The following is a 26,277-nucleotide window of genomic DNA, read 5'->3' as shown; positions in this document are numbered from 1 at the left end:
TGTGAAGTAATTTACTGCGCTTGTTATTCTGGGTAGCATAACAGAAACTAGTTCATGTTCAGAAATTTAAGTTGTAAAATAGGACTCAAGGCAAGTATGTACACGTAATAATGCGCTTTGAAAAGCGATCAGTTTCTTAAATCCGCATGCATGTTGGAAAGGGATGTCATATTTAGATAATCATTAGAAAATACGCTATTTATAGTAATATTAATAATAATAATAAACTCCATCTAAGTCATAGTATCACAGCCGCAGGCTATGGCTAAAACATACAAACTATTTCCCCCTCAGATTATCTTTAACCCCCCTTCCGACGTCCACTAAACCCGCCAAAACCTCTAGCTCTTACTTTCAGCATCAAACCCTCGCCAAAAAAACGCTATAACCAGAGCGAAGATTCCAGCTATGAGAGTCACTCCAAGAGCAGATACCCAGAACACCCATTGTCCCGACCTCATCTCTCTTATATCTACCACATTCATCCCAAACAGATTACTCACAAACACAAGAGGCAAGAAAATTGTCGTAGTGATAGTGAGCACGAGTATTATTTTGCCTATATTTTCCATCCGTGCATCACTTTGTCTTTGGGCAGCCTGTATCAGATGGACTTGTCAGCATTATCAGGTATTTTGCGTTAAATAGAAGGATGCCTTACCAGCGTAGCAAGCCGAGAGCAAGAATTTTGGTATTCACGGAGCTCTGACTGAAACTGTTGCATTTTTTGAAGTGTTTTTGTGGGTGTTTCTGGGGACATTGACATTTTCTCTGCACTCGTACATATTTTTCGCGGGTTCGGTAGTTGTTGTTCACGAAAGATCTTCACCATCTGCTCCACGACTTTTCGTTGTGATTCAACTATTCCACTGATTATATCCAACTCCTCCAGAATTTGATATATATTCCCAGTATGATGCTTCGATGGTTCTTGTTGGATCCATAATTGCTGCTCCGTCATTAGTATAAGAATAGTGCTCGCAACCTAGCCCCGTCGGAGACTTACCAGTCGCGCGATGTACTGAGAATATATATCACTGATTCGGGAGCAGGCTGATTCTGTCGAGTCTCCAGGGGTCAAGGAATCCACAAGGAGAAACATAAGTTGCTCAATCTCTGTGGGTATATCGTGGCGCCGTTCGGTTTCAGACAGGCCAGTAGCTGTCATCACTTGAATATTTAAATCCATGGCCGAGACTTTCCATAAGAATAGCTGCGATTGATGTTTGACGTCTAACCATACTTTACACAGTAGCTCTCTATTTGATGGAAACACTAGAGTAGATATCATTCTAAGTTAGCGTCGCATATACAGGTGACAACTTCAGCTATATGGAGACCTATCTAGGACATACAAAGTGCTATTGTGCTCTTCCTGCATACTTTGGAGAATATGTCAAGGTATATGCCGACACCCTCATAAAGAGACATATAAAGGGATTCCGATTGTAGCTCAATCTCTGCAGACACTGCAGATCTTTCCATGTGCCTAAGCCCTTCAAACCGAGCTCTGTTACCAGCCAAGAAGCTTTCCAATGTTGAAAATCGATGTTGCAGCCTAAGAATCCACTCTGGATTAATGAGCTACTCTAGATATTAGCTCAACGCCCACTTGAGTGTCAAGTTAAGTTTCTTGATCAACCTACGTAAAACATAAATCCCCAAAATCCTGTCAGGGAACCTCCAGAATTTGATGAATCTCCTCCCACCCGATTGGCAAAGGAGGCTGGAAGTGATGTTCTGAACCATCGTTGGTACGAGAGAAGATATTCTAGTTCGTCAATTGCAGACGAAATCCTTTGCTGGAGCCTATCTGCAAGTAAATCCAAAGTCTCCCAGAGATTTGAGGTTCTGCGCTCAGATTGTAAAGAATATGGCTTGCTGATCAACCCCAACTCTGACCAAATATGTTCACCATCAGTTGGTGAGACAGTAATCATTGTTGCTAATAAAGGATATTATCAGATATCGAAAGCTGCCAAGTTTTGAGTCGTAAGCACTTACACTCATTCAACATTAGTATCCATAGGTTTTTGACAACGACCAGTTTACGTGAACCGGGACCTGCCAGTTTTCGAGAAGTCTGTTCCAAATCCCTTTTAGCAATCAGGGCCGACGACTCGCGGCGGTAATGGTATTGCAATAGCGATCTAGTGGGGTACATATAGTCTCGAAGAGGAAGGAATGTGTTGGATATGCTAGAATTGTCACCAAGTGCAATATAAGGCAGTGATATAAACTGGGGGGGAGCCTTAGTATCCGATTCTGTAATTTAGAGATTTATTTAGCTCTGAGAACAAGTATCGTATAGAAACTAGTAATAGCCAAGGTCTAGACATATATCAGGATTAGAAAGCGTCAGTCCTACCTTCAAAGAGCTGAGTCTGTTGAAGACAAGCTGGCTCGAAGTATTTACCGTGATTTGAACTGCGCTGTTGGTTCTCTCGAAACTGTCTCAACAGTTGATACATGCATACCCTGTCTTCCTTTGTGAATTCTTGATGAGTGAGAGCAAAGTTCTGAAACACTGTGAGCTAATTTGATCACCCATGGTACATTATGCCCAAGCCGCTTACCAGAAGAATATCAAAGTCCATGTCGACAGTTCTTGTATGTCTTGAAGAAATTAGTACATCATGGATTTTTTGGCTTTTGGTTAGTTTTTGTTTTTTGCTAGAACTTACATCCATCGAATAACAGTGTCATTGGAAAGTTCCGGTAACGATGACTGCATGCCTTCGCCGGCCACTAACACCCTCGATGTCCCTATCTTTCCATCGGCCGCTCTCGTAACATCGAGTATCTGCACTTGTGTCGGTTTTGAATATAGGTTCGAAGCCTCTGCCAGAGGCCTGTTTAGAACGCGTGCATTCCACAAGTGATTCATCCTGAGCCGATGTGCAAAGAGACGTCGTCGGCTCCCACTCACGCGCTGGTAAGGATCATACATACATATTACGTGCACGGGCCACTCTGGCAGGCTCGAAATTGAGGCGTAGCTAAAGTACCGGCGGTCGTACGAGATCCCTCACCAGGCTGTAAGATCTGATCAAAACAGACCTCATTTGGGAATATGCGGCTGAGTATCTACTGGGGCGCATGATGTAATAGTACATGGGCGCTCTTGGTACGCACGTCGAGGGAATTGTGTGGTGGGAGCGCCTTAAGCTCTATGACCCTTGCAATTCAGTATTTTGAGGATTTGCTTTCTACCTCACTGCATAATTTAACGCAGCTTTATTCAGCCAAAAGTGCGTTACGGATAAAATTTCATTCCCAAATAAAATTTCCCCAAACTTCAACATGGAAACAGTGGATCACAGTTAGAGCTTATAGGACATTTGGCTATAGCTACGTTGTCCATTGCTCAAACTGCTCAACTTTACTACCTGACCTTTTTCACTTTATTTTATGTGACCTTGTCTTTTTATTTTATGTGCTTTAAGAACGCGGAATACATCGGGAATTGTAGCAAAATCGTGGCATCAGCTCTTAAATTAAGTTTATAAATTGAGCTGTAGTTATGTTACCAGTGCACTGCCAACAAATCATTTGAAATCTAATACTACCGCCCGTACTCATATGATCATGGCATACACCCTTCCAATACTCTACTATTTTGGAAAAGTCTTAATCTCCATTGCATAGTTCATCCTAACCTTCTTCTTTTAATCAAGCTTAATAACTAAAGCCAATAAACAAAGTTGGGTTGGAATACGTACTCACAATCGATATTGCAGTAACTATAGTATCTACTAGGAATGGGGAGGATTACGATAAACTTTAAGAGGGTTGAAGCTGTAGAACGGAAAGGTCTTCATATCTTCCTAAGTTCCGTTAATATCAAACCATCACTCGCAAACTATATAAGGTGTAGCGTCGTGCTCATGTTGCATATTGCTTAGCCCATATATACAATTTCGGCCTAACGCAACCGGTCGTAAATTCTCGTGAAGCCTATCTCACAAGGCTCCCTAAGTGAAATTGGTAAACAATAGTAATTACTCTCAATTCATCGTGCTAGTTAACGTTTTAGGGAGCCGGTGGCTTGGTCAGTATCCAACTGTGAAAGTTCTTCGGCTTAAGTGTACGTATGTACATGTAGCCCGTACCGCTGGTACAGCTGCTCGATGGCTTATATTTTCCGATTCTAAAGAAGATATGTATACTATACAAGATATTCTTGTTCAGAACCCTCTACAACACTTCAGGTTATGCTGTTTACCATTGCTATCAATGATGCATAAGACCGAATTTTCACATCTGTGTTAGAGTATCGTCTACGGGCAGCACTAGCGTTCTACTCTACCGTCCCTGCTCTCGGAAGGCGCACAATCCAGCCATTCAAGGGCCCTCGTTAAGGACAACGTGACACATGTGCCGAGTTGCGGCTCCACTACCCCGACAACGCAGCGCCATGCCAAGTAGCCAAGTACTGGCCCGAGCTGAGGTGTGCCTAAACCTAACCCTGTGGTACCAAGACTCAACAATTCAACTCCCAACACGAACACCTTGCCCACCCACTGGCTGAGTTGTCCTCTTTCAAACGGGCTCTATTCTTTTTAAGCAGCTTGATTTCGCCACCCCCAGTTCCCCCCCCCCCTCCATTATCACGCATTCCACGAATCAAAATGTCTACCAAAGCGTTCGCTACTTCATCTATCACAGACCTGGTTGATTTCAACCAGCAAAGCCTGCTTGGTATGGGTTTTGCCCTATGAGGATAATACTTGGGAGTTTTATAACTGATAAATGGTGCTTTTTCAGTCGCTGCTGGATCTATTGCATTCAATCCTATATTCTGGAAGTATGTTCCACGCCGCCGTTGAGAGTAATTGCCTTGTGTTGAACCACGGCTGACATGTGATAATTTACAGCGTCGTTGCAAGACAAGGTTCGTCTTACTGGCCCTTTAAAAAGCGGAGTATGTAGGTAGTTGAGGAAGGCCGAGATTAACGCCAAAAAAATTATAGAATACCACAACAAAGTCCTTACCAAGCTTTTTGGAGGAAACTCGCGGTATGGATGCTACTTCCTCGCGGTGGTGATCTTCGGAATTGGGATCCTCCGTGATACTATGTGAGTTGTTCTTGGGCCCGCAAGCGAGATATACGCGAATTCGATATTAATTGAACCTCTGATATAGTTATGAGCGCGCTCTCCGCGATCAACCAGCGCTCGATGTGCTGCAGACGGACACTGTCAAGATGGCCGCCGGTGGAATGTTCTTGGCCGGGAATGTTCTCGTTTTGTCATCCATGTGGGCATTGGGTCTGACCGGTACCTATCTTGGTACGCACCGACTTCCCCAGTTTTTTGTGCATTTTTTTTTGCGTTTTTGCGGGGCGCGGGGGAGGACGGGGTCCAAGCAGACCACATGATTGATAGTGCTAACTCGATCACTTTCTTAAATTAAGGTGACTACTTTGGGATCCTTATGGACGCCCGTGTTACTTGCTTCCCGTTCAACATCACGGATGCGCCAATGTACTATGGTTCAACTCTGTCGTTCTTGGCGACAGCGCTCTGGTTCGCAAAGCCAGCTGGTATCTTGTTGACCGCATTGGTCTTTGTGGTGTACAAGGTGGCTTTGACCTATGAAGAGTATGCTCAATCCCCCCCCCACAAAGTCTTGAAACCCGCCGAAAGATAGTTATGCTGACATGTGAAAACCCCTCCCAGCCCCTTCACCGCCGAGATCTATGCCAAGCGCGAGCGCACCAGGGCCCAGAAGAGCAAATAAGTGCATGCCGCAATGCAAGGGTAGGGGGAAGAAAGACATGATGATTATAATGGGGAATATTTTGGAGTTACGGGCAGTTCATTTTTTAACAAAAGCGGGCGCATGGGGGAATAAATGATAAAAAACTAAAGGGGAATTCAACTCTCCCGGGAGGAAAAGATATCTATTATTGTAGGGGGAAAGAAGCATCTCAACTTATACCAATGATAAACGTATTGTTATCTGTTCTTATTGTTCCTCTTCATTGCATTCCATTCCATTTCGTGATGACCACCACCACCATATCATATCGATCTGGGTCCTGACGAGGGCGGCGCGACGGCTGGTGAGGTCGGAATAGAGTCCCGGACCGGCGAGACAAGCACGGGCATCCGGAGGTGCCGATCTATCCATCCAAACAAAAACCATCGATTGGGCCAGCACCTGCACTCCCCTGCACTCCCGTGACTGGGGACCGGGGTCAATCCAGTCTTAAAAGCTAAAGTCCGTTCGTTCCGCCCCCCCTCGCCTCGCCTCAGGCGGTATCTCCACGAGGTCCGCCGTGTTTACAAATGCCCACGGAGAAGGCCGCCTGGAGAAGGGAGAGGACTGAGGTTTGTGGGGTACATAAGGGGGGGTGTTGTTCTCTGGTGTTGTCAACTACAACGTTGACGTCGGTCGAATCCAAGGGTTGACTTGTCGTTTTGGTGCCTGTTGCGTCATTGGTTGATACCTAACTTTTTTTTTTTTTTTTGACCCTGCTTCTTGCTTGCTTTGGTTAGGTTGGGTTGTTAGTTGGCTGGTGGTCGACTCTATTTACCTATTTACCTATCTACGATATTTACCTACTGAGCTGCTGCCTACACACGCCTTCCTCTCGGGTGGAGAATACCTATACAACGGAGACAGAGACGGAGTCAGAGAGAGAGAGAAGAGATGTATTGGTCCATCCCTACCCCGCCGAAAAGCACCACCACTGGGGCCCCGAGACGGCAACACTCAAGTATTCTCCCCTCTCCCCTCCCCAATCCTCCCCTCCCCAATCCTCCCCAATCCTTTCCTCCTCCTCCTCCTCCTTCTTCTTCCTCAACCTCAAACTAACACACAACAAAAGCTGGTGCGAAGAAGACTACTACCTCACGCGCTACTGCGCCGAGATTGTCAACAGCGTCACCAACGCCGTGTTTGTGTGGCTGGCCGTCAAGGGGCTGCGCAACTGCTGGACCGAGCGCCACGATGTGATCTTTGCGGTTACGTTTGGCGGGTATCTGTGTGTGGGCGTAGGGAGCTTTTTGTTTCATGCGACGTTGTGGTGTAGGTTTCTTCTTGCTTTCTTGGGGGGTGACGGGGGGGAGGGGGGAAAGGGAGAGAGAAGAGGGGGAGGGGGATTGGGGGAGAGGGAGGGGGGTTTTGGGGAGAGGGAAGAGGATGAGGGCTAATGGGTGGTGTGGAGAGTAGATTCCATGCAGTTGGTGGATGAGCTGAGTATGATATATACAACCTGTTTGATGGCGTGGGGTAAGCTTCCTCCTACTCCCTGAGCTCAATTCCTCCCAAGAACACCATCTAACAAGCCCTCCCCCCCGTAGCCTCCCTCTCCAACGGCAAACCGCCCGCCATCGCAACCCTCTACGGCCTGCTCCTCTCCGCCCTCGCCCTCAGCATCACCTTCATCTACCACTCGCTCGGCGACCCGACCTTCCACCAGAACGCCTACGCAATCCTCACGGCGCTGCTGCTCTTCCGCAGCTGGTACCTCATGGAGACGCGGCTGCGGCGCACGCGCCCGCACGATGTGGACACCATGTGGTGGATGGTGGGGTGGGGCCTGTTTGTGTTTCTGTGCGGGTTTGCGCTGTGGAATGTGGATAATGCGTGGTGCGGCGCGCTGAGGGGGTGGAGGAGGGGGGTGGGGCTGCCGTGGGGGGTGTTGGCGGAGGGACATGGGTGGTGGCATTTGTTGACGGGGGTGGGGGCGTATTATTATATTGTTTATGGTGAGTTTCTGCTCCCTGAGTGTTGGGGGGAGAGTGCTGATTGTGGTGGTGATAGGTATATGGTTGAGGCATTGTCTCAATGGCGACCAAGACCAGTTCGACCTCGATTGGCCAAAAATATGGCATCTGCCTGTGATTCGGCGGAAGCGCGGAGCGGACGGCGCTGCTGCGGTGGTGGTGGGGAAAAAGAAGGCATAGATAGATGGTGAGTGAGTGGTTTTGGAGAAAAGAAAAAAAGGGCTTTGTGTTGTTGTTTATAGACGGAGATTGCTTCAAGCGCTTGTGATTGATGCAGACGAACGTACGCGCGCCGGGTGTATTTATTAGTAGTAGTATTAGCGGGGCCGCATCTTTTGTATTGGAGTTTAGTTGGTTTTTATAGACGCTGTCTCTGTCTGTTGTGGAATGGAGTGGAATACTACATGGTATTTGTTATGTTCTCGTTGATACATGAGCAGTGTAGAGTAGAGTGGAGTGGAGTAGAGTAGAGTGGAGGTTGCAATATGATGTACCGATGCACCGTAACTACATGTATGTAGAGACCGGCTTGCGTATGTCTCGCACGCACGCTCCGAATGCAGCCACGACGACAGCGACAGCTTGGGTGGGGGCTTAAAATAGAATTGGCGAGTGTGCGGTAGAGCAGAGCAGAGTAGATTGAGAGAGGGATTGTGATGGACCACGACAAAGGCCGGGGCAGGGAGAATAGTACAGTGAGAACCGGGGTCGGAGTTCGGCAGACACAGACAGTCAGTCTACAGACTCGTAATTGCGGTGCGGTGAAGCTGGCGAGTCAATCAATCAATCAGTCGAGTCCAGTTGATCGAGGCTGTCAGTCAGTACTCTAATCCCAGCTTGCACAACGAGTACAACGACAACAACGACTCTCATCCCATCCATCCATCCATCCATCCATCCATCCATCCATCCATCCATTCCCCCCTCGCACCCCCGAATACCGCCATCTGCCATCTACAATCCTCTCGTCCTCTCTCTCGTCCTCTCGTCCTCTCGTCCTCTCGTCCTCTCGTCCTCTCGTCCTCTCGTCCTCTCGTCCTCTCGTCCTCTCATCCTCTCATCCTCTCGTCCTCTCACCACTCCCACCCTCTCACCACTCACCACTCACCACTCCCACCCCACTCACCCCCGGGTACACTACATACACTACTACACTACTACACTACTACACTACTCCAACACTACAACACTACACTACACTCCACACACACCCACCCCCCCCCCCCCACCCCACCCCACCGCCACAAAACCAAACCAACCAGCCAGCCAGCCAGTACATGCACCACCAACCATGAACTTCCTCCAAAAGGGCCTGGCGGGGCTCGAGTCCCGCCTCGACAAAGTCCTCCTCGACGACAGCGAGCGCCAGCATCATCACCATCAACACCAGCTTGAATCCTCCCCTTCACCCTCTCCCTCCCCGGCACCGGCGCAAGCACCGGTGGTGCAAAAGGCGAATGGCAGAATGACGATGCAGGAGCGCCTCGCGGCGGCCGTGGCGAAAGCGGACAGTGGCGGTGGCAGCCGGAGGAGCTCGGGGGAGTCGCTGCGTGAGCGTGAGAATAGGCCGCCGGAGACGAGGCCGCCGGAGAAGGAGGGGGAGGGGGTGGTGAATGGCGCTGGCGGCGGCGGCGGCGGCGGGGAGAAGCAGGAAGAGGTGCTGGCGAGGGAGGAGGAGGGGATGGGGAGGGCGAGGGCGAGGGCGAGGGCGAGGGCGAGGGCGAGGGTGAGGGTGAGTTTGCGGGGGTGGGGAGGGAGGAGCTGGTAAGGCTGGTGAGGGAGCTGAAGCGCTCGGCGGCAGAACAGGAAGAGAGGGAGAGGGAGGGAGAAAAGGAAAAGGCACGGGCGCCAGCGAGGAAGACCCCCACACCAGTACCAGGCGCAGGCGGCGGAGCAGCGACGGAGAAGAAGCTCGCAGAGGCACAAGAAAAGATCGCGCTACTCCTCGAGGAGGGCGAGAAGCTCTCCCGCGGCGAGCTAAAGCTCCGCAACACAATCAAAGAGCTGCGCCTCAAGACGCAAGACGAAGAGCGGCAGACCAGCGAGGCGCGCAAGCGCGCCGAGCGCGCCGAGAAGGACGCCGCCGACGCCAAGGAGAAGCTGAAGCGGGCGGCGGAGGACGGCAAGCGCGACAAGGAGCGGCTGCGGGGCGTGGGCAAGCTGGAGGGTGAGCTGCAGGCGCTGCGGGGCGAGAAGGAGGGGCTGCTGGCGGCGATGGCGGAGCTGAAGGCGCGCGTGGAGGAGGGGGAGCGTAGGGCGGAGGAGGCGGAGAGGAGGGTGCAGACGGAGGCGCTGGAGGTGGAGAGGAGACGGAGTGCGGAGCTGGCGGCGGAGGTGGTGAGGGTAAGGGGTGAGGCGGCGGGGGTGGAGGAGGCGCTGAGGGTCGAGGTGGCGGATTTGAGGAGTAAGATTGCGCGCGATGCGGAGAGGGCGAGGGGTGTGGAGGAGGAGCTGAAGGCGGAGCAGGCGGTAGGTGTCGATTGTGTTTTGTTGTGCTGTGCTGGTGTGGTTGTGGGTTCCGGGCTGATTGTGTGTGTGTGTTGTAGGTTATGGAGCGCAAGATGGAGGCGCTGCGGGCCCGCGCGGAGGAGGTGTCGAGCGGCGCGAGCGGCGATGCGCATGCGAAGCTGCTGCGGCAGGTCGAGACGCTGCAGACGCAGTATGCGATTGCGAGCGAGAACTGGCAGGGCATCGAGGGGAGCATGCTGGGCCGGATTGCGGGCCTGGAGAAGGAGCGCGACGAGCTGACGAGGAAGGAGGCCGACATCAGGCGGAAGGCAAGAGACCTGGTGAGTTTCTGAATTCGTTGGTGGAATATATATATATGGGGGGGGGGGGGGGGGGAAGCTAGGGGGAAACGGACTGACAGACGGGGAAAATTAAAAGAGCATCAAGTCCAAAAACCTCGACATGGACCTCGACACTGCAAACTCGCGTATTAAAGACCTCGAGTCCGACCTGGCCATCTCTCAGCAAACCACAGCCACGCTCCAATCCCGCCTCAAAGCCGTCGAAACAGAGCTCACCACCCTCCGCAGCACATTCGAGTCCGAGCGCCAATCGTGGCAGCGCGACCTCGACACCAAGCTCTCCGAAGAGCGCCAGAAATGGGCCGACCAGCACCAGCAGCACGGCTCACGCCCCTCCTCACCGCTCAACCTCCACCTACACACCGCGCCGCCCTCCCTCCCGCTCCGAAAGTCCTCCGGCCCGCTGTCGACTACAGAGTCCTACTTTGTCGGCACACGCAAGCCCAGCCGCTCCCCGGGCGACGTCTACACACCGTCTTCCGCGCCCGGCGGCACACCGACCGACCCATTCTCGCGGCGCGGGTTCAGCACGCCCCCCACTGCAGCCACAGCGCGCATGGCGCCAGCCGCAGAAGAGGACGACAGCGACTACTTCGACAACATCCCGTTCTCGCCGCGGCGCGGCGACATGGTGAGCGTGTCTACTGTTGCGGCGGGTCCGTCCGTGCAGCTCGTCGAGCGGATGTCAGCGACGGTGCGGCGGCTGGAGAGCGAGATGGTTGCGGCGCGCGAGGAGGTTGCTGCGATGGCGAGAGGCAGGGACGAGGCGAGGGCGGAGGTGGTGGAGCTTGTAAGGGAGCTGGAGGAGAAGCGGGCGTGTGGCGAGAGGGTGGGGGCGTTGGAGGCGGAGGTGGGGGTGTTGCGGAGGAGGGAGGAGACGGCGCTTGTTATGCTGGGGGAGAAGAGTGAGGAGGTGGAGGAGTTGAGGGCGGATGTGGAGGATTTGAAGCAGATGTATAGGGATTTGGTGAGTGATTTTAATAAGTAGTGGGTTGGGGTGGGTGGTTGAAGCGGGCGTTTTTTTTTATATAGCTTTTTTTTTTTTGTGCCGTGTGGCTTTGCATGGCGGTGAGAGGGGGGTGTTTTATATAGCGTGCGCTACTGTTCTGTTCTGTGTTCTGATCTGTGGAGTTTTTCTTTCTGTTGTGGCTTGGTGGAAAAATAAACATTGGCTTCTTTCCTGTATTGCATGTAGCGCTGGGGTATAAGGAGGGCTGTGGGCCGGGGATGGACTATAAAATAATTAAAATCGCTTTCTTCCTTTATTATCAGATCTAGATTCTAGGTTCTAGATGAAGGTGGTTTGGGTCGAGTGATATACCGTGATTACGCCACCAAAGTCAAGCGATTCCAGGTGTTGGAATTAATAGCCCTGTTCCCTGCGGGTTGATTCCCATGGCAGGGCGGTGACGGTGATATATAGGCTGGTCCTTGGGACTGGAAATATGGCCTCAGCGTAGTGCTGGTGCCTGCTGGTACCGGGCCGGCCTGGGCGTTCAGCGGCGCGGCGTCTATGGGATCTGGCCTCTTTTTACATCTTTGATGGTATGGACATGTAGATTATGTAGATCTCCCCCACGCCTGCGGTGTGAGAGAACCTGTTATCCTGCACCAGACCACGTTTTCTGGGGGGCGGGCTGAGTGGTGGATCATGGGAGGTCACTCGGAAGTCTTGGCATTCCTTTTGCTTGAGGCACCGTTACTACATACATACATGTAGCTACATATGTTTCTGTGGCTTGAGCAAATCGATAAGCGTTTTTTATCTAGCAGCTGCCTTTTTCCTCTCTCCTTTCCCTTCCCTTTTCCCCCCCCCCGCCGCTGCGGCTAGCTTTGCAATGCCCATGCGCTTGTTCGATCGCTGGGGGTTACAGTGCTTCTACATGTAACTACGTTAACTGAGCTTAGGCCTGGTGTAGGAACATATATATATACATGTATGGCTGTGTATAAACATTTGAGCTTCAACTAGTAACCTACCTACCCGGACCTGTTTTGACCTGAACCTTTCTGCACACCGCGGAGCTAATACAACAACACGAGACTAGGCTTCGACGCACTACGGTGTTCGCATTATAGCTACTTGTATTTATGCGTCCCCAGTCACGTCGGCACCGTCGTGATATAGCGTGACGGCATTAGACTTGTGCTCGTTTTTGGAACAGGGCTTGCTTGTCAGATCTGATATATCTTTGTAACCGCTTTTTGCGGGGCTTTGGTATACAGCATGTGCTTGTGCCTTTGGGCCGGGCTGTAGTTGGAGCCTTTGAGCATGCTGGTTGTGCTTATAGCTACCTGTATTTATGCAGCAGCCCACGTCAAGGAGGGATGGGTACTGTGTCGCCGGGAGACGCTGGCTGTGTGCGTACATGTAGTTACATACAAGTACGTAGGTTCCGACTACTCCCAGCTAGCACAGCTCAACTACTATAGTCTCTAGACCCCCTTCTAGATACGTCTGGGTGGTGTATAGATAGAGGACGCTGCCATACATGTGATATAAGAGCTAGAGCATGCACCATTCCAGCATGCTGCAGCCATAGCTCGTGGAGGTGTTTGGTGCGCAGTGTGCGCATGGCGTACATACATGTAGTCCGGTTGCTCGCGTCGTCACTCAATACATGTACATAGTGCTTCTGGTCTTGTCAGTGTATGTTGGTTGTGTTGATGACTTCGTGGGTCTGGGCCCGGTGCTACATAAGTGCCAAATAGATCCAGGACCCTGTAGTTGGGCCATGCATGTCGTTGGACCCTCGAAGTTTGCTACTTGTCTTCTGCCCGCAGGATACACAGGTGACGGAGGTGATACAGGCATTCGTACTCTGGCGTTAAACGGATTCCTCAAGCGGTAGAGGCCTACGTAGCTCGCGCTTAATGTCTATCGCGCATACTTGTACACCCGTGTCTAATTAAGTAATTCCCGGAGCCCCCCCAAATAGCAACGGGGTCAATTAAAGTAGTGTTTCTTCACAAAGAATTTTGGCATATCCTTAATCTACATACTCTCTCTAGTTATCCTACTCAGTCTTGTATAAAAGTTTACTGTGATTGAGGTAAATTCAGTCGCGAGAGTCCCGTTGCCATGGTGGGGGGGACTCCGGGAACTATCTAGACACGGGTGTATTAGAGTGCATGGTCGACGTCACCCAGCTTGCACATGTTTAGTTACCCGCTCCAATCAATAGCCAACCAAAGGTTTATATACCACCCAGGCCCTATTGTCAGCACCGTGGCGTGGTCGAGGGGTAATAGCCTCTGCTACGTTGCATGACACCACCGGTTCAACCCGGGGTGGAAGCAGAGATGAAGAATGCCCAACATGGTAGCGACGCTCTTGAGTGATGATACTCATCACGTAAGTCTTTTGTTGCTCGGTACTTCTTTCCTTTTTTCTTTTTTCTGCTACCCTATATGGTCTGTGCGAGGAGTGGGGGAAGTTTGGTGAGGGGTATTGCGTGTTGTGTTGTGGCTGGGAGTGAAAATTGGGGATGGGAACTCGAGGATGGAAAATCATGGGGTATCACTCGCTCGGCTGCCAAGGAACCACATGTAGTAAGGTGCGAGAACTAAGAGATGGTGGGCGTAGCTGGACACGCTTGCATATCTCGTCCTGTGTGCACCACTAGGATAACTCTGATTCGTCAACTTCGATGAATGGTCTATCTCATTCGTCAACGTTGGCCAGCGGGCCGGACTGCATGATTGACAAGCGGTGGTAAATACGTTTATGAGTTGGGGGATACCGGGGATTGGACAGTCGGGCTGGGATTGAACACTCTACAGTCTATAGAAATGAATAAATATATAAAACAATTTTATACGTAAATATTTTGGTATAAAATACATCACCGGAAATGTGCTTCCCGATGCCCGCCAAAAAGACCTGTGGAAATGAATCAATTTTTGGTGTAGAAATGAATCAGGAAATGAACTTTAATTTGCACTTGTTACTTTTATTTACACTCTACCGGAACCTGCCTCCCGGGGGCCCTGGCCGGATAAATTGGAATTGCCACATATTAGTAAGACCACTAGTGGATACTTCATGTAACCGTGATATATAGGACAAAGTTATGAAAATAATCTCGTTCAACAATTAAACCCCGTTTTACACATGCAAAAACTTCCATGCTACCGTAGGTTTTGTGATCTCTCTAAAGCTCTAGTTGCTCAAGGGCGGATTTCATCAAAGGTTGAATACCATTAACGATATGCCAAATCCGACAAGTCAAGTTGACATATTAGTAAAAGAGGTGAGACTAGGCGCTCAGATGAATCACAAAAGTATTTGCGGGGTGCCTTTGTGCGTGCGTGTAATCATGCTGCGTAGCCCCCCCCCCATCTGTTGAAACATCAAACGTTGTGCAAAGTTATCAGACTATATATATATCACAACCGCTCATCAATGCTGACCACTGGGCCCTACGAATCAATATCGTTTTTCTCTAGCTCTGCGCATGTCCGCGGGCCTCTCGTACCCTCACGATAGTCAATATTGACGGATAAGGGCGGTTGACACGCGTACACGTACGGATCTGAACACCAAAACATACGCACTTGATTTGCCTATAATATAATCCTGTTCGCATGACTCAGTGTATGATTACACAAGTACACTCTTGGGTTGCACTTGCTCTTACATCATAGACTATCTGGGCTTGTTCTTATCCCTACCTGAAGTAAAGATGTGCCCTACCAGGCTGGAAAAGTTGCCAAGACTCCAACAATATGCCCAACAATATGCGAGTGATATCTTGTGATCATTACTTTCTGTGGAATAATGATATCCACATTTTATAATTGATGACTGCGTGAAACAGAAAAGAAAGAGTTCAAGAGGTATTATTCGAGATGCGGGGCCTGAAACAGAGATTGAGAGTCATGGTCATATAAATTTTAGCGTGTGCAATGACTGACGGAAGTGGTTGCTACGCACCCTAGCCAATGAGCACTCGTTATCCACTCAGTTTTAAGACTCCCATTAGATGTGTGTCCTTCTTCTCATAACTTGTAAAGACCCTGGTTTCGTAGGTGGGACAATATTTGGGGATGTGTCTTCAACACTTGCCAAACTTAGTACCTACCACCTCACTAAGCCTCATAGCTGCAGCAAACTACCGATGTACTAGAGCTATTGGCCTCTCAAGTATTGAAGTGAATGTTTGAAAGAGAAAGGATCTGCGAGAAACAATTCATGTGACCTATATGAACCACTCCGATGCATGCAGCTTTACTGACATTACTTCTGTATGGTCAGCATTCGATCGGCAAGATTGAGATATATAGTATTTGCCTTATTTGTTGTTATGTATCTTATAATTAGCCAACCTGGTCAACAAAAGCAGCCCTCTCATCATATATCACCTTTGGACGGAGGAAACATGCAGTTGAACAGGACAACCCCATTGACGTCCAATTACTGGCTTGGCGAGTTCGAACGGGGCATTCCGTTTTAATGACAGGGCCGGTTGGACATCCCACTGGTCAATTATATTAGCCAGGCCCATGTTTTGAAAATGCCACAAGAAACACTCTGGTTACGGTGACCAATGATCCTCCTCAACTCTATAGCCCTTACCTTGGCACCTGGATCCATTTACCCACACTATTCACCGGTGCTAATACGACAATTTGCACAATTGGAATCGGTTTGAGAAAAGAAGCTCTGATGTCAGTCCAAACCAGTGTGCCCGAGTTTGGTAATAGCTCCCGATTTATTCTCGGGGCCCCTCTAGCCGAGTGCTTACTGTAACGATATATAGCCATGCATGTTGAAACTATATGCCTACATAACAGCACTTGAAGTTCCAGCCGTGGCCAGAGGCGTATGTATAGTACATGTAGGTACATGAATTTTAGGTACATACGCACCCCTGCATAACGTCAAAATAGATCTTAAGATCTAGGTACAATTATGTCCCTAAACCTCAATTGGACGAAAGCATGATAGTTGTGGATTTGTTGCCCGGAAGCTCGACGTTCGGGGTTCGAAAATGAAGACACATGTATCTCAGCGGGGCAGTCAACCGGAGATTAAATCAATCATTTCATGTGGTTCATTAAATACGTTTAGCATTACGTATTGAGCTCACAATCATCTTCTCGCCAAAAATTTGATCTTATCACACTCGCTACGTAAGCCCTCTGGGTTGTTTCATGATTTTCAGGTTTCCGACAAGGATAAAAAAATAAGGTTTCGCATCTTCTACAGGCTCAATTATGGTAAGGTGGCTTTCAACTATCCTTCCTCGTCAACCCAAACACCACCTCCTACGAGGCGTAGGGATATCGTAGGATGATCCTCCTTCCGCGCAACCATCCCACATTCCATCTTCAAGCAGGGATCTCAGCAAATTGTGGAGGTGTCCCGCACCCAGTGCACCGCCCAGCGCACAGATAACGCCCGCCCTTCGAATCTGTTGATAGTAATCCTGACTTCTAAACGCTCCCCCACTTCCCCTGATCTTTGAGACACCACCCGCATGAGTGTAGTCAGTGCCTCCACCAATACCTCGTTAAATGTCCGGTCGATGATGTTTTGTGGTCTCACTATCGTTGACGATGCAGCCCCGATCACGGCCTCCTCCGTAGAACCTCAATGTCCAGATCTCTATTTGGTCTATATCGCTATGGGTGGTATGTTCTTGCCGTTTTGAATGATACTGTTAAACTGCTGTCCGAGCTCAAAGAGAGGCTTTACGCCGTAATATGCAAGTCACTCTAATCAGCAGTATCTGCATACGGAACAAAAATTATGCGAAGACAGTGGAATACTTATCATATCAACCCACGAGCTACACAAAGAGGTCGATGGGCAGCCTCGGTATGTGTCAAGAAAACGTCTAAGAACTGATAGCAGCTAACATGACGCAGGCTCCAGATACGCAGCGACTCTCGACGATAATCGATTGGATTATAACTGGAACAAACTGAATACGAGCGCTAGAAATGTTGGATATAGGTTTTGATAGGTATTCATGCCGGACCACCAACCGATGCGTCATTTCCGGGGGAAGGATTTCGAGAGAAACAGAGACAAAGGGCCGATTTGATCTGATTCTAAACAAAGTCGACAAATCGTGCTACTTAGACAAGGTCTTAGAGGGCTACCTAGGGTATGCCTGAAAACGAACTTGATAAAAGGCCAGTGCTTGCTGCATGAAAAGAGGGGGGAGGACCGATACACGTGGTATGTAGGACAACTTCACTTCTATTCTACTTTCTAGACCTGCCCTGACCGTTTCTCCTTTCCACTCTTTTTTGTGTGCTATGTGCTCGCGTTTTGTCGATCAGACCGAATTACAAAGACGCAATTCCGATGCTTGTACCACTCCATATGCACCCTTAGCTGTCTTAAAAACGACTTGCAGGAAGGCGGTAAGCAGAGCACGACAGACCGCACACCGAACGAACAGCTGTGGGACCCTAACCAACAAACCTATTATCTCTTTGGAGTTCGCGAATCGCAATTGAGCACAAACAAGAAATAAATAAAAATAAATAAAATAAAAACAAAGAGCAACCCCCCCTTTCACTAATCGAGATGGTCCACGCTCCAAACTCTACATTTGGCATACACCCCACCGGCGAGAAGGTCTAGATTCACCACACCCTCCCCCCCAGTATCTAAGACAGGGTCCGGCTATTAAACACGGACGTTCAGGCCCAGGCTCCTCCTCCTCCTCTCCCCGCTCTCTCTTCCTTCTTTACGTTGGTGATACATGCATATGGCTATCTCAGGTGTTAGCGTCATTTTACCCCGTAAGCGAGACACCTGTTATCCTGTTATCCTGTTATCCTGCAGATGGAACATGACGTGCTACAAATAGATATGTGGAGAGGAGGGGTGAGTGAAGGATATCTAGGGCTGAAGTTCCTTAAGAAAGGTACCACTCCCGCGAGCGAAAGATGCCCGAGTGATATACTGTGACGCTATAATAGCAACCATGTTATGATAAGTTCCCCTATTAACCACATGTAATAACTGGTGGAACAATAGCAAGTACCGAGGATCGATAGTCTGGATTTCGATCGAGCGCTGTATATCCATGGCGGTTCGGTAGTGAGTATGTGCAGTCCAGAAGGAGTGAGATTGGTACTGCGGCGTTGTAGAATTATGTAAGTAGACCGATTAAAATCGGCATACCAGTCAAGATAACCCACCCACCCACTCCACTCACCCCACCACCACCAGCACCACCACCCGCAGCAATGCAGCTGTATTTACGTACCTGGGCGGCATTTCATCAATCACGGTACGGTAACAATCCAACAACACTTTCTGGTGCTTCATGTAGGTACGTCGTACATACCTCTTCTCACACCCATTGCGCCTCATTTATTGCCCCACTTCTCGAGCACAGCATGCATATTTCACTGTTGCAAGTACTAATGTAGATAAGACAAGCATATTCTTGTTATATGATAACTTACAGCCACCCAGCACCAACTACCACTAACCAATCCCTCAAAAGGATCGGCGGAAAGACTAAAACTGATAAAATATGAAGGTAGCCACTCCAGTAGTAGAGATGATATATAGAGAGAGATAAGATAGACATAGGAGAGTGAGAGAGTTAATCCTAGACACAGCCTTCCTGAGGCTGACAAAGATAGTAGACTGACTATATGAAACACGGAGCAGAGCAAGGCCAAACTTTTGGCCCTAGATAACTAGAATGCTAGTAGAGTGATAACACAAAGAGAGAAAAGCTCGGGAAATACCGAGTTAGAAATAGGAAAGTTTGCTGGAGAAAAACCAAAGACATGTACCCCCCCACCCCTTTCCCTAAACAGAATGAAAGAAAAACCAAATACCGGTAATAAAAATAAGTAAATAAGAAGACCCAAAAAAAGATGTAATAAACTCCCCAAGTTAAATAAACAAAACAAAAAAGCCAAGAATAAACAAACCCCCACCAAGAAAAGAAACAAAAAAAGTCCAAAATGAAGAAAAAAAGAAGTCTAAAACACATTTTCGCCGGCGCGCGCCGTCGCTGGCTTCGACAAGTACCTCTCAAATGGGAACGCATCCTCCCTCGCAAACAATCCTGCGGTATTCCCACCAGCCAACATTGCCTCCTCCGCCGCCGCCGACTGCATACTATACGTGAACAAGTCCACCATCGTCGTATCCTTCCCGTAGAAATCTCTCGGAACCGATGACAGATCCTGAACACCACAACTAGGCGACGCCGCTGGGTATCCAATGCGAGGCGTGATATCCTCTGGTCTATCCTCATCTTCAGATCTATCTTCTGCTAGCTCCTCCTCGTCCTCCTCATCTACAGTGTTATTGTTACAAGGAGTAGGGGGCGGCGACATCTGGCTCTCCGAGCGGTCGAACTTGATCGCCACGGCCTCCATGGCCGCCTGCTGTACCGATCCCTCCTGCTTCTCAGAGTCGGCCGGGGAAACCGGTGTTGGCGGTGCAGCACCGGACTGGGAGAAGAGCTGTGATAGTGGAATATAGCTCGATCCTGAGAACGAGCCCGATGTACGAGGCCGGATCGTGGCGCCGTCCATAGTGTAGTTCTCTTCGTGGAAGTTATACCCTGTAAGTCTCTTGAATGCAAGCGGTGACGATGGTGGAGATCCTTTCGTCACTCCGCCACCGCGCTTGTTCAGGCTTGCGCCGGTGGACTTGATCCTCCGCATGGGTGTGGCGGGCTGTGACAAGTGAGCTGTTTTCGGCTCTTTTGCGGATTGAGGCAATGTCACGGAGCCACGACGGTGGAGACTAGCAGAGCCGAGTGGTGTTGGCTTAGGTCCTCGGCGCCTAGCGGCGAGAGAGGCCTGGGACTCAGATTGGATAGGCTCTGAAGCGAAGGGCTCTTGCTTGATCTCGACGGATCCAAAGGCCTCAATGAATTCGCCAGGGCAGGAGTCACGACGCATGGGGTAGCAAGGTTCTGGCTCCTCCCAAGGGTTGGTTTGCTTCTCTCTAACAAACCTTCCAGGTGGTGCGGATGGCAGGGCAAAGGTGTTCGACATGGTGTTCATCTGAATTGCTGCTGCAAAGGCGGCATAATCCTCAGCAGGGTAGTCATATTGACCGAATGCAGATGCATGTGGTAGGGTGTGCTGGGAGGTCCCTGATGACTGGGTTAATCCATCATATTCAAAGGGATCCTCAAGTTGGCCCGCAGGCGTAGGTGTGTATAATGGCGTCGCATTACTGGAGCCATAATCTGAGAAGTGGGATGTAGGCCATGGGCTCTGAGTGCCATCCAAGCCCTGGGAGAAGGAGTTTTCTAGAGATTCATTGAGGTAGAGATGGGCAGGTGTCCCATACAAATCATGAAAACCTCCCATGGAATTTGCGCGCGCAGTAGCAGCTGCAGCCTGGGCGAGGGAGCGCTCCAGAGATGCATAGCTTGCCTCAGCGGGCGACTCGTACGGTGAGGAATTCATTGAGTCCTGAAAGCGTGAAGCTGGTGTTTTTGGCAATTCAGTAGTTGACTTTGTTCGTCTTGGTTTTGAGTTTGCAGTTGCAGTGGTGTTGGTTATTGTAGCGCTGTTTGGATTACCTGCCTGGTAGTACGTCGCTGAGCGCGAAGGGTTAAAAGACACCGGTGATGACGGCTCCGTTACTCGCCGTCGGCCTGCCGATTCGAGAATTTGCCTGGTATGCAGTTCCTCCTGTCTCTTTTGTAGTTTTGCCTTTGCACGCCGATTCTGGAACCAATTCTGCAAAGCAACAAAGAGGATTAGTCCCAGTATCTATATAGGGTATGGATGTAGAGGTACGAGGATCGGGGATTTGGGTGAGAGGGAGAAGGAATTAATAGAGAAAAGGAAAAAACGGTCATGCAGGCAACAAAAGAAAAAAAGGAAGAAAAAAGTGATGCAATGACTGAATTGGCCATTTTGCCGGATACCAATCCGTAATAAGAAAAAAGAAACGGACTATGGACGGCTGGGACGGCTGGGATTGGGCTATAATATCAACTTGCATGTGCAACTCACCCCAACACGCTGTGTGGAAAGCCCGGTACTCTCAGCCAACAGCCTTCGAACCTTCGTATTAGGCTTCGGTGTTTCTGAGAACTGCCTCTCCAATGCTAGGACCTGATCGCGCGTTAAACGAGCTCTAGGGAAGTCCTCTGGCTCTGCGGCTCCTGCAACCTCGTTTCCAGTCGAGCTTATGCTACAAGCGGAACCTCTACGCGATAGAGATAAGGGTAGTTGGGATTGTAGTGGTTGTGGTGGTGGCGAGGACGGGAGTAGACAGGATGTTGAATTCGTATATGTGGGGAACAAGGATGCTTGTGCTGATTTTGTGGTAGATGAACCGGAGGATAAGGACGAGGCAAAACGGCTTGCGTTTTCCTGCTGGTGCAGGGGGTAGATGTTATTTGAGTAGTAATTCTGCGGATGCAGGTTCTGGTTCTGTAGGTGGTGGTGTTGCTGATTGAGGTTGTATTCGGGTTGGTAGAAGTCCGGAAACAAATTGGATTGAAGGGAATCCATGTTGGCTGCAGTTGGGTAGTTTGGGATGTATGGATGGGATGGGATGGTGGGGGGGACCTGGCAGGTGACAAAGTTAAATTGCTGGGAATATCTGATTAGGATCTGCTGGGCATGTTAGCATTGCCCAATGAAAGTTTGTGCCGCTGAGCCCGTACCCGGCTTGCAATTGACCCTATGACGCAACGTCCTCGGCTGTGCGCGGTAGTCGCCAGGTACGCTATATACGAAACGAAGATTATAGATGCGGTATGCGGTGAGTGAGAGAGAGCGAGCAGACAAAGAACTCTCTCGAAGCGAGGATAAGCTGTGTGGGATAATGATTATAATATATAAGGATGAGTGAGATGAGTGAGAGATGAACGGATGGTCGGATGGAAAAAATATATGGTTTTATAAAGTGCTGTAAGAGTAGGTTCACTTGGGATGATATAAGACTTGAAAATGTAAGGGCACACAGTCTTGGGTTAAGTGGTGGTGGTGGTGGGGGTATCCAGAAGAGAATGGCCGGATAACTTGCTGCAGCACTGGTACGTACTTGCTGGTTGATCCAATTGAAGGAGGGGGTTGATGTACTGCGCTGCTCTAGCTTGGTGAGGCTGGGCAGTAGTTCAGTTTTTTGGTGAGGATTTAAACAAAGTGCTGTAGGTACCACGTACTACAAAGAATGGACGCACTGCGAATACCTTCCTGCACTGGAGAGAAGAACTACTTTAGAGGGGCGGGGCTGCACGATTTTTGTAGTCCAAGATAAACGCGAAGAAAAATAAAATAATATTAAAACGGGGGGAAAGAAAATCAGTAATTAATTGACCTAGTTGATCGATCATGTTCAACACCATCCACATTATCCCCCTTCACATCCCTTGCTACCACCACCTCCTCCGGCTCCTCCACCACCCTTCTCTCAAACTTTTTTTTGTGAGCGACTGAAAGTGAAGTGTGAGTGACCGAGTGAGAGAAAAGAGAATAGGGACGAGGATGGGCGTGTGCATCATAGTCTCACCCTCCTCCCCACCACCACCACCTGCTCGCCGAATTAGACAGACTGGAAGGAGGTCTGTTCTTCCATCAAATCCACCATCCCTCCCCTCGCACATCGTCACCTCCTCTCGGTCCCTCTGACAGAACGAGATGGGTAAGCCAAGCAAAAAAAAAAAAGCAAAGAGGTCTTCAAACAATATCATCGGCCCCAAAAAGCGCAGGAACCGCCGCGAACGTTAGACACAGACCAGTTTTAAAATACCTATTTAGGGCCCGGCAAACATACAACATACAGAACAGGTCTGATAGACAATGATCTGATGGATGAAAAGATGAAGAAGAACTACATGTAGCTAGGGGTGAATAGAGAAGGTAGAAAGAAAAGTGACGATCGCGAACGGAAGCTGACCTGGGAAAACAATCACCATGCCTCACCCCCCGCGCACACCGATTATTGGCTGAACCGTGCTCCCGGGAATATATCTGGTGAATCACACCCCCCCCCCCCCTCCATCCATCCAAAAAAGGCACAGCATCGACTCCTTCTGGATCTCTCTCTCATCCAAGGGTCACGCCCTTAGCTACTTGTCATCTCGTCTTTTTTATCTCCATTTCAACTCGCTCGCTCGGCGGTCAGGCTTGGAGTGTCAATGACTCTCCGAGAACCTCATTTTGGGAATGACCCACCCGACCCAACGCGGCGGAAAGAGCATCATGGAGTGATATTCCCGGCTGTACTCTACTCTGTGTGGTGATGGTGGTGGCGGTGTGGTGGTGGTGTTCCTGGTTTGGACGATATTTCATTTTTTATTTTATTCTAGCTGAGCTGCCTGAGCAAATAGCTGCGCATGATGCGATTTTGATGATGATGCTTGGCGATTGGCACAGATGTGGTTGCTTGCCTCGGTCGAGCATAGTAATAAAATAAACGAACGAAGCGATTCGCGTTCGGGAAGGCTAAAAATGTGATATCGTGCTAAAATAAAGTGTACCTGCTTCTTCGTCTAACCGTATCAATCCAACCTAAGCAATCTCACGAATTACACAGAACCATGCACGTGGCTCAGAATAGAGTAGCAGGGCACCACAATCTACAGTCACTCAGGTACAAAGTAGCACAGCAGAGAGTATATCTGGTATAGCACTGTATTCAAAATCATACTCTCTAATCTATGTACTCTATGTAACGTTTCCAACAGCCGCAACAGGCGGTGTCTATCTATTTGTCTCCCCTCGGGGACCACGGCCATCCCTCCCCTTCCCAACTCCACACTGTTTCCCCCCCCCCCCCCTCTCTCTCCCTTCCTCTTCTATTCCTTCTTAAACAAATCAAGAGCTGCGCCAAAACACTCAAGAAACATCGTGGGGGAGATGGGATGAGAAGCTGTGTCAGTTTTCCACCTCCTAACGTAAAAAACAAATGTAAGCGCAGGTCAGTGCGGGGGGGCTGACAGACAAGAATGAACTGAACTGAAGCAAGACCTCTTTTTTTCTTCACCATCCCCCAAGTCTTGTGGAGGCGGGTACTTGCGAATGCAAGAGCGCCGTCTCATCTGGCGTGCCTGCTGTCCGTCCGCCGTCTGTCCATCACATCCATCACACATCCATCCATCCCCCTATCACATACATACGTCAAGCCAGCGCCACACACAAGGAAGGAAACCAGACGCAGGTACAGTCTACAAGCACATATCATGATACATAGAGAGTGGTAGAGCAGCTTACATAAACCAGCGAGCGAGCGGAGCGGTCAACAAAAGAAGCAATTGTCCTCCACAATTATCGGGGGGCCTCATCTCGGATTTCTCCAGATGTGGCTGGCCGGCCTTACCTTGCCTTGCTTCACTCTTGCTTTGCCTGATCTGGCTTTCCTTTGCTGCCTACTTTACGATTTTTTTTTATTTTATTTTTTCCATCCCATCTCCAGCAGCGATGCGATGCACATCGTGGGCGGGTGGGTTGTCTGTCCTACCTACATGTACTCACGGGCGAAGTGGGGATGGATGAATGGGGATGGGATAGCCAGGCACAAGGTCCCGATCGATTGTTGACCTCATCCGCGGAATTCGAAATCGGGCCGAGAAGAAGCGAAAGAAGCGAGCGAGCAAGCAAGCGTGGGAAGGAAAAAAAAAAGTTGCCCACGCGACTCCACCACCACCCCCAAAAAAGTAAAAAAAGGCATTTTTTACTTTACAGCGGTATGTTAGGGCCCCACCAAAAGACCAAGCAAGCAAGCAATTGCGCAGATGAACGACTAAAGAGATCGGCCAGCCCGCAGCTCTAGCTAGCTAACCTCACGGACACAGCCAAGGGCAGGCATAGGGCGCTCTTATGCAATGCAACACAAACCCTTTCCTAGCGTGTATGATATCTCGCCAAAGCAATCAAATGCGCCCTACTACTCGACCTACCTCTACATACCCCCTGGCTGGCTAACGGACTACTGAGTGCCCAACGCTAGCTGGGATATCATTCCTGACGTGCGTGACAAATACCGAACCAAGAGGGAAAGAGACACTCCTCATCCTCTCCTTCTCGCCGGTGCTGGTGGTCCGATGTCTGCCCGTCTGGCGGAGGTGGCTTATCGACGACCTGCATTCATTCCCACTCCAGCTAGTTAGAAGTAGACAGGGACGCCTGGGTATTCCAGGAACCAAAAGCAAGCACGCAAGCAAGCCCATGCGCTTCCCTCCTTCCTGCTATGCTCGTCCGATCTGGACCTGCATGTAAAGCACTCCTACATCGAATTATGTATCTATAATCTACAAAGGCACTCCAAAATAAAAATAAGAAAACAACTACCATTCGCTGGAATTCCCTCCCGACGTCCCCCATCCCACCTCATAGATATGATATGATAGAAACCGTACCGGGCCACTGCCGCCTGAACTGACTCTCGGCGACATTTACGGAGGCACGGCATACCCGCGATATTCTCCGCGCGGCCTGTCCTAGACGTAGATAGACGGGAGGGGGGGGGGGGGGAGAGAGGAGGTCCCATTCTAATTGGACCGGCTTTAGTTTCCACAGATAGAGAGAGTATCAGATCAAGATCAAGATTTCAGATGGAACCCTACATAGCCCTATCTAGATCCTCATCGAAAGGAAACTATTATCTAAAGCTACCCCTTCACTGTCTCTCATAACCCCCATCTAGCATTCACTTCCCCAAGACCCCAAGAGGAGAGAGAGATCCTCGGATTCCTGCTTTGGGGCCCGCCGCGGCCTTGCTTGCGTCTTTCATTTCTAGGGCCCCCGAGTTCATACATAGAGCTAG

At 49.6% G+C, this 26,277-nt stretch overlaps 5 protein-coding genes across 5 annotated transcripts; 3 read left to right on the top strand and 2 right to left on the bottom strand.

Moving 5' to 3' along the window:
* Nucleotides 1-341: 341 nt before the first annotated feature.
* LAJ45_05162 (uncharacterized protein) lies at nucleotides 342-2,887 on the bottom strand (the record flags this gene model as incomplete). The annotated part of the gene is made up of 10 exons (XM_046114734.1): nucleotides 342-599; nucleotides 662-949; nucleotides 1,007-1,275; nucleotides 1,356-1,584; nucleotides 1,647-1,945; nucleotides 2,005-2,198; nucleotides 2,417-2,427; nucleotides 2,478-2,519; nucleotides 2,577-2,616; nucleotides 2,685-2,887. The coding sequence occupies 10 exons, from the start codon at nucleotides 2,885-2,887 to the stop codon at nucleotides 342-344; spliced, it is 1,833 nt and encodes a 610-aa protein (XP_045972283.1).
* Nucleotides 2,888-4,631: 1,744 nt separating this feature from the next.
* Nucleotides 4,632-5,743, top strand: LAJ45_05161 (uncharacterized protein; the record flags this gene model as incomplete). The annotated part of the gene is made up of 7 exons (XM_046114733.1): nucleotides 4,632-4,701; nucleotides 4,768-4,807; nucleotides 4,878-4,894; nucleotides 4,974-5,079; nucleotides 5,147-5,292; nucleotides 5,418-5,604; nucleotides 5,683-5,743. The coding sequence occupies 7 exons, from the start codon at nucleotides 4,632-4,634 to the stop codon at nucleotides 5,741-5,743; spliced, it is 627 nt and encodes a 208-aa protein (XP_045972282.1).
* A 551-nt stretch (nucleotides 5,744-6,294) lies between these two features.
* LAJ45_05160 (uncharacterized protein) lies at nucleotides 6,295-7,917 on the top strand (the record flags this gene model as incomplete). Its single annotated transcript, XM_046114732.1, has 5 exons — nucleotides 6,295-6,336; nucleotides 6,691-7,036; nucleotides 7,181-7,240; nucleotides 7,312-7,719; nucleotides 7,775-7,917. The coding sequence occupies 5 exons, from the start codon at nucleotides 6,295-6,297 to the stop codon at nucleotides 7,915-7,917; spliced, it is 999 nt and encodes a 332-aa protein (XP_045972281.1).
* Nucleotides 7,918-9,028: 1,111 nt separating this feature from the next.
* Nucleotides 9,029-11,535, top strand: LAJ45_05159 (uncharacterized protein; the record flags this gene model as incomplete). The annotated part of the gene is made up of 4 exons (XM_046114731.1): nucleotides 9,029-9,469; nucleotides 9,544-10,206; nucleotides 10,284-10,526; nucleotides 10,624-11,535. The coding sequence occupies 4 exons, from the start codon at nucleotides 9,029-9,031 to the stop codon at nucleotides 11,533-11,535; spliced, it is 2,259 nt and encodes a 752-aa protein (XP_045972280.1).
* A 7,976-nt stretch (nucleotides 11,536-19,511) lies between these two features.
* On the bottom strand, nucleotides 19,512-22,846 carry LAJ45_05158 (uncharacterized protein; the record flags this gene model as incomplete). Its single annotated transcript, XM_046114730.1, has 4 exons — nucleotides 19,512-21,236; nucleotides 21,516-22,121; nucleotides 22,175-22,236; nucleotides 22,831-22,846. 4 exons carry the CDS (start codon nucleotides 22,844-22,846, stop codon nucleotides 19,512-19,514), a joined length of 2,409 nt encoding a protein of 802 aa, XP_045972279.1.
* Between the last annotated feature and the right edge of the window lie 3,431 nt (nucleotides 22,847-26,277).

Source organism: Morchella importuna (assembly GCF_003444635.1).
Source record: "Morchella importuna strain M04M26 chromosome Unknown Morimp01GS013, whole genome shotgun sequence".
NCBI classification, from domain to species: Eukaryota; Fungi; Ascomycota; class Pezizomycetes; order Pezizales; family Morchellaceae; genus Morchella; species Morchella importuna.
The sequence above is the reverse complement of the archived record's forward strand: the minus strand, read 5'-3'. Positions and strand labels throughout refer to the sequence as shown.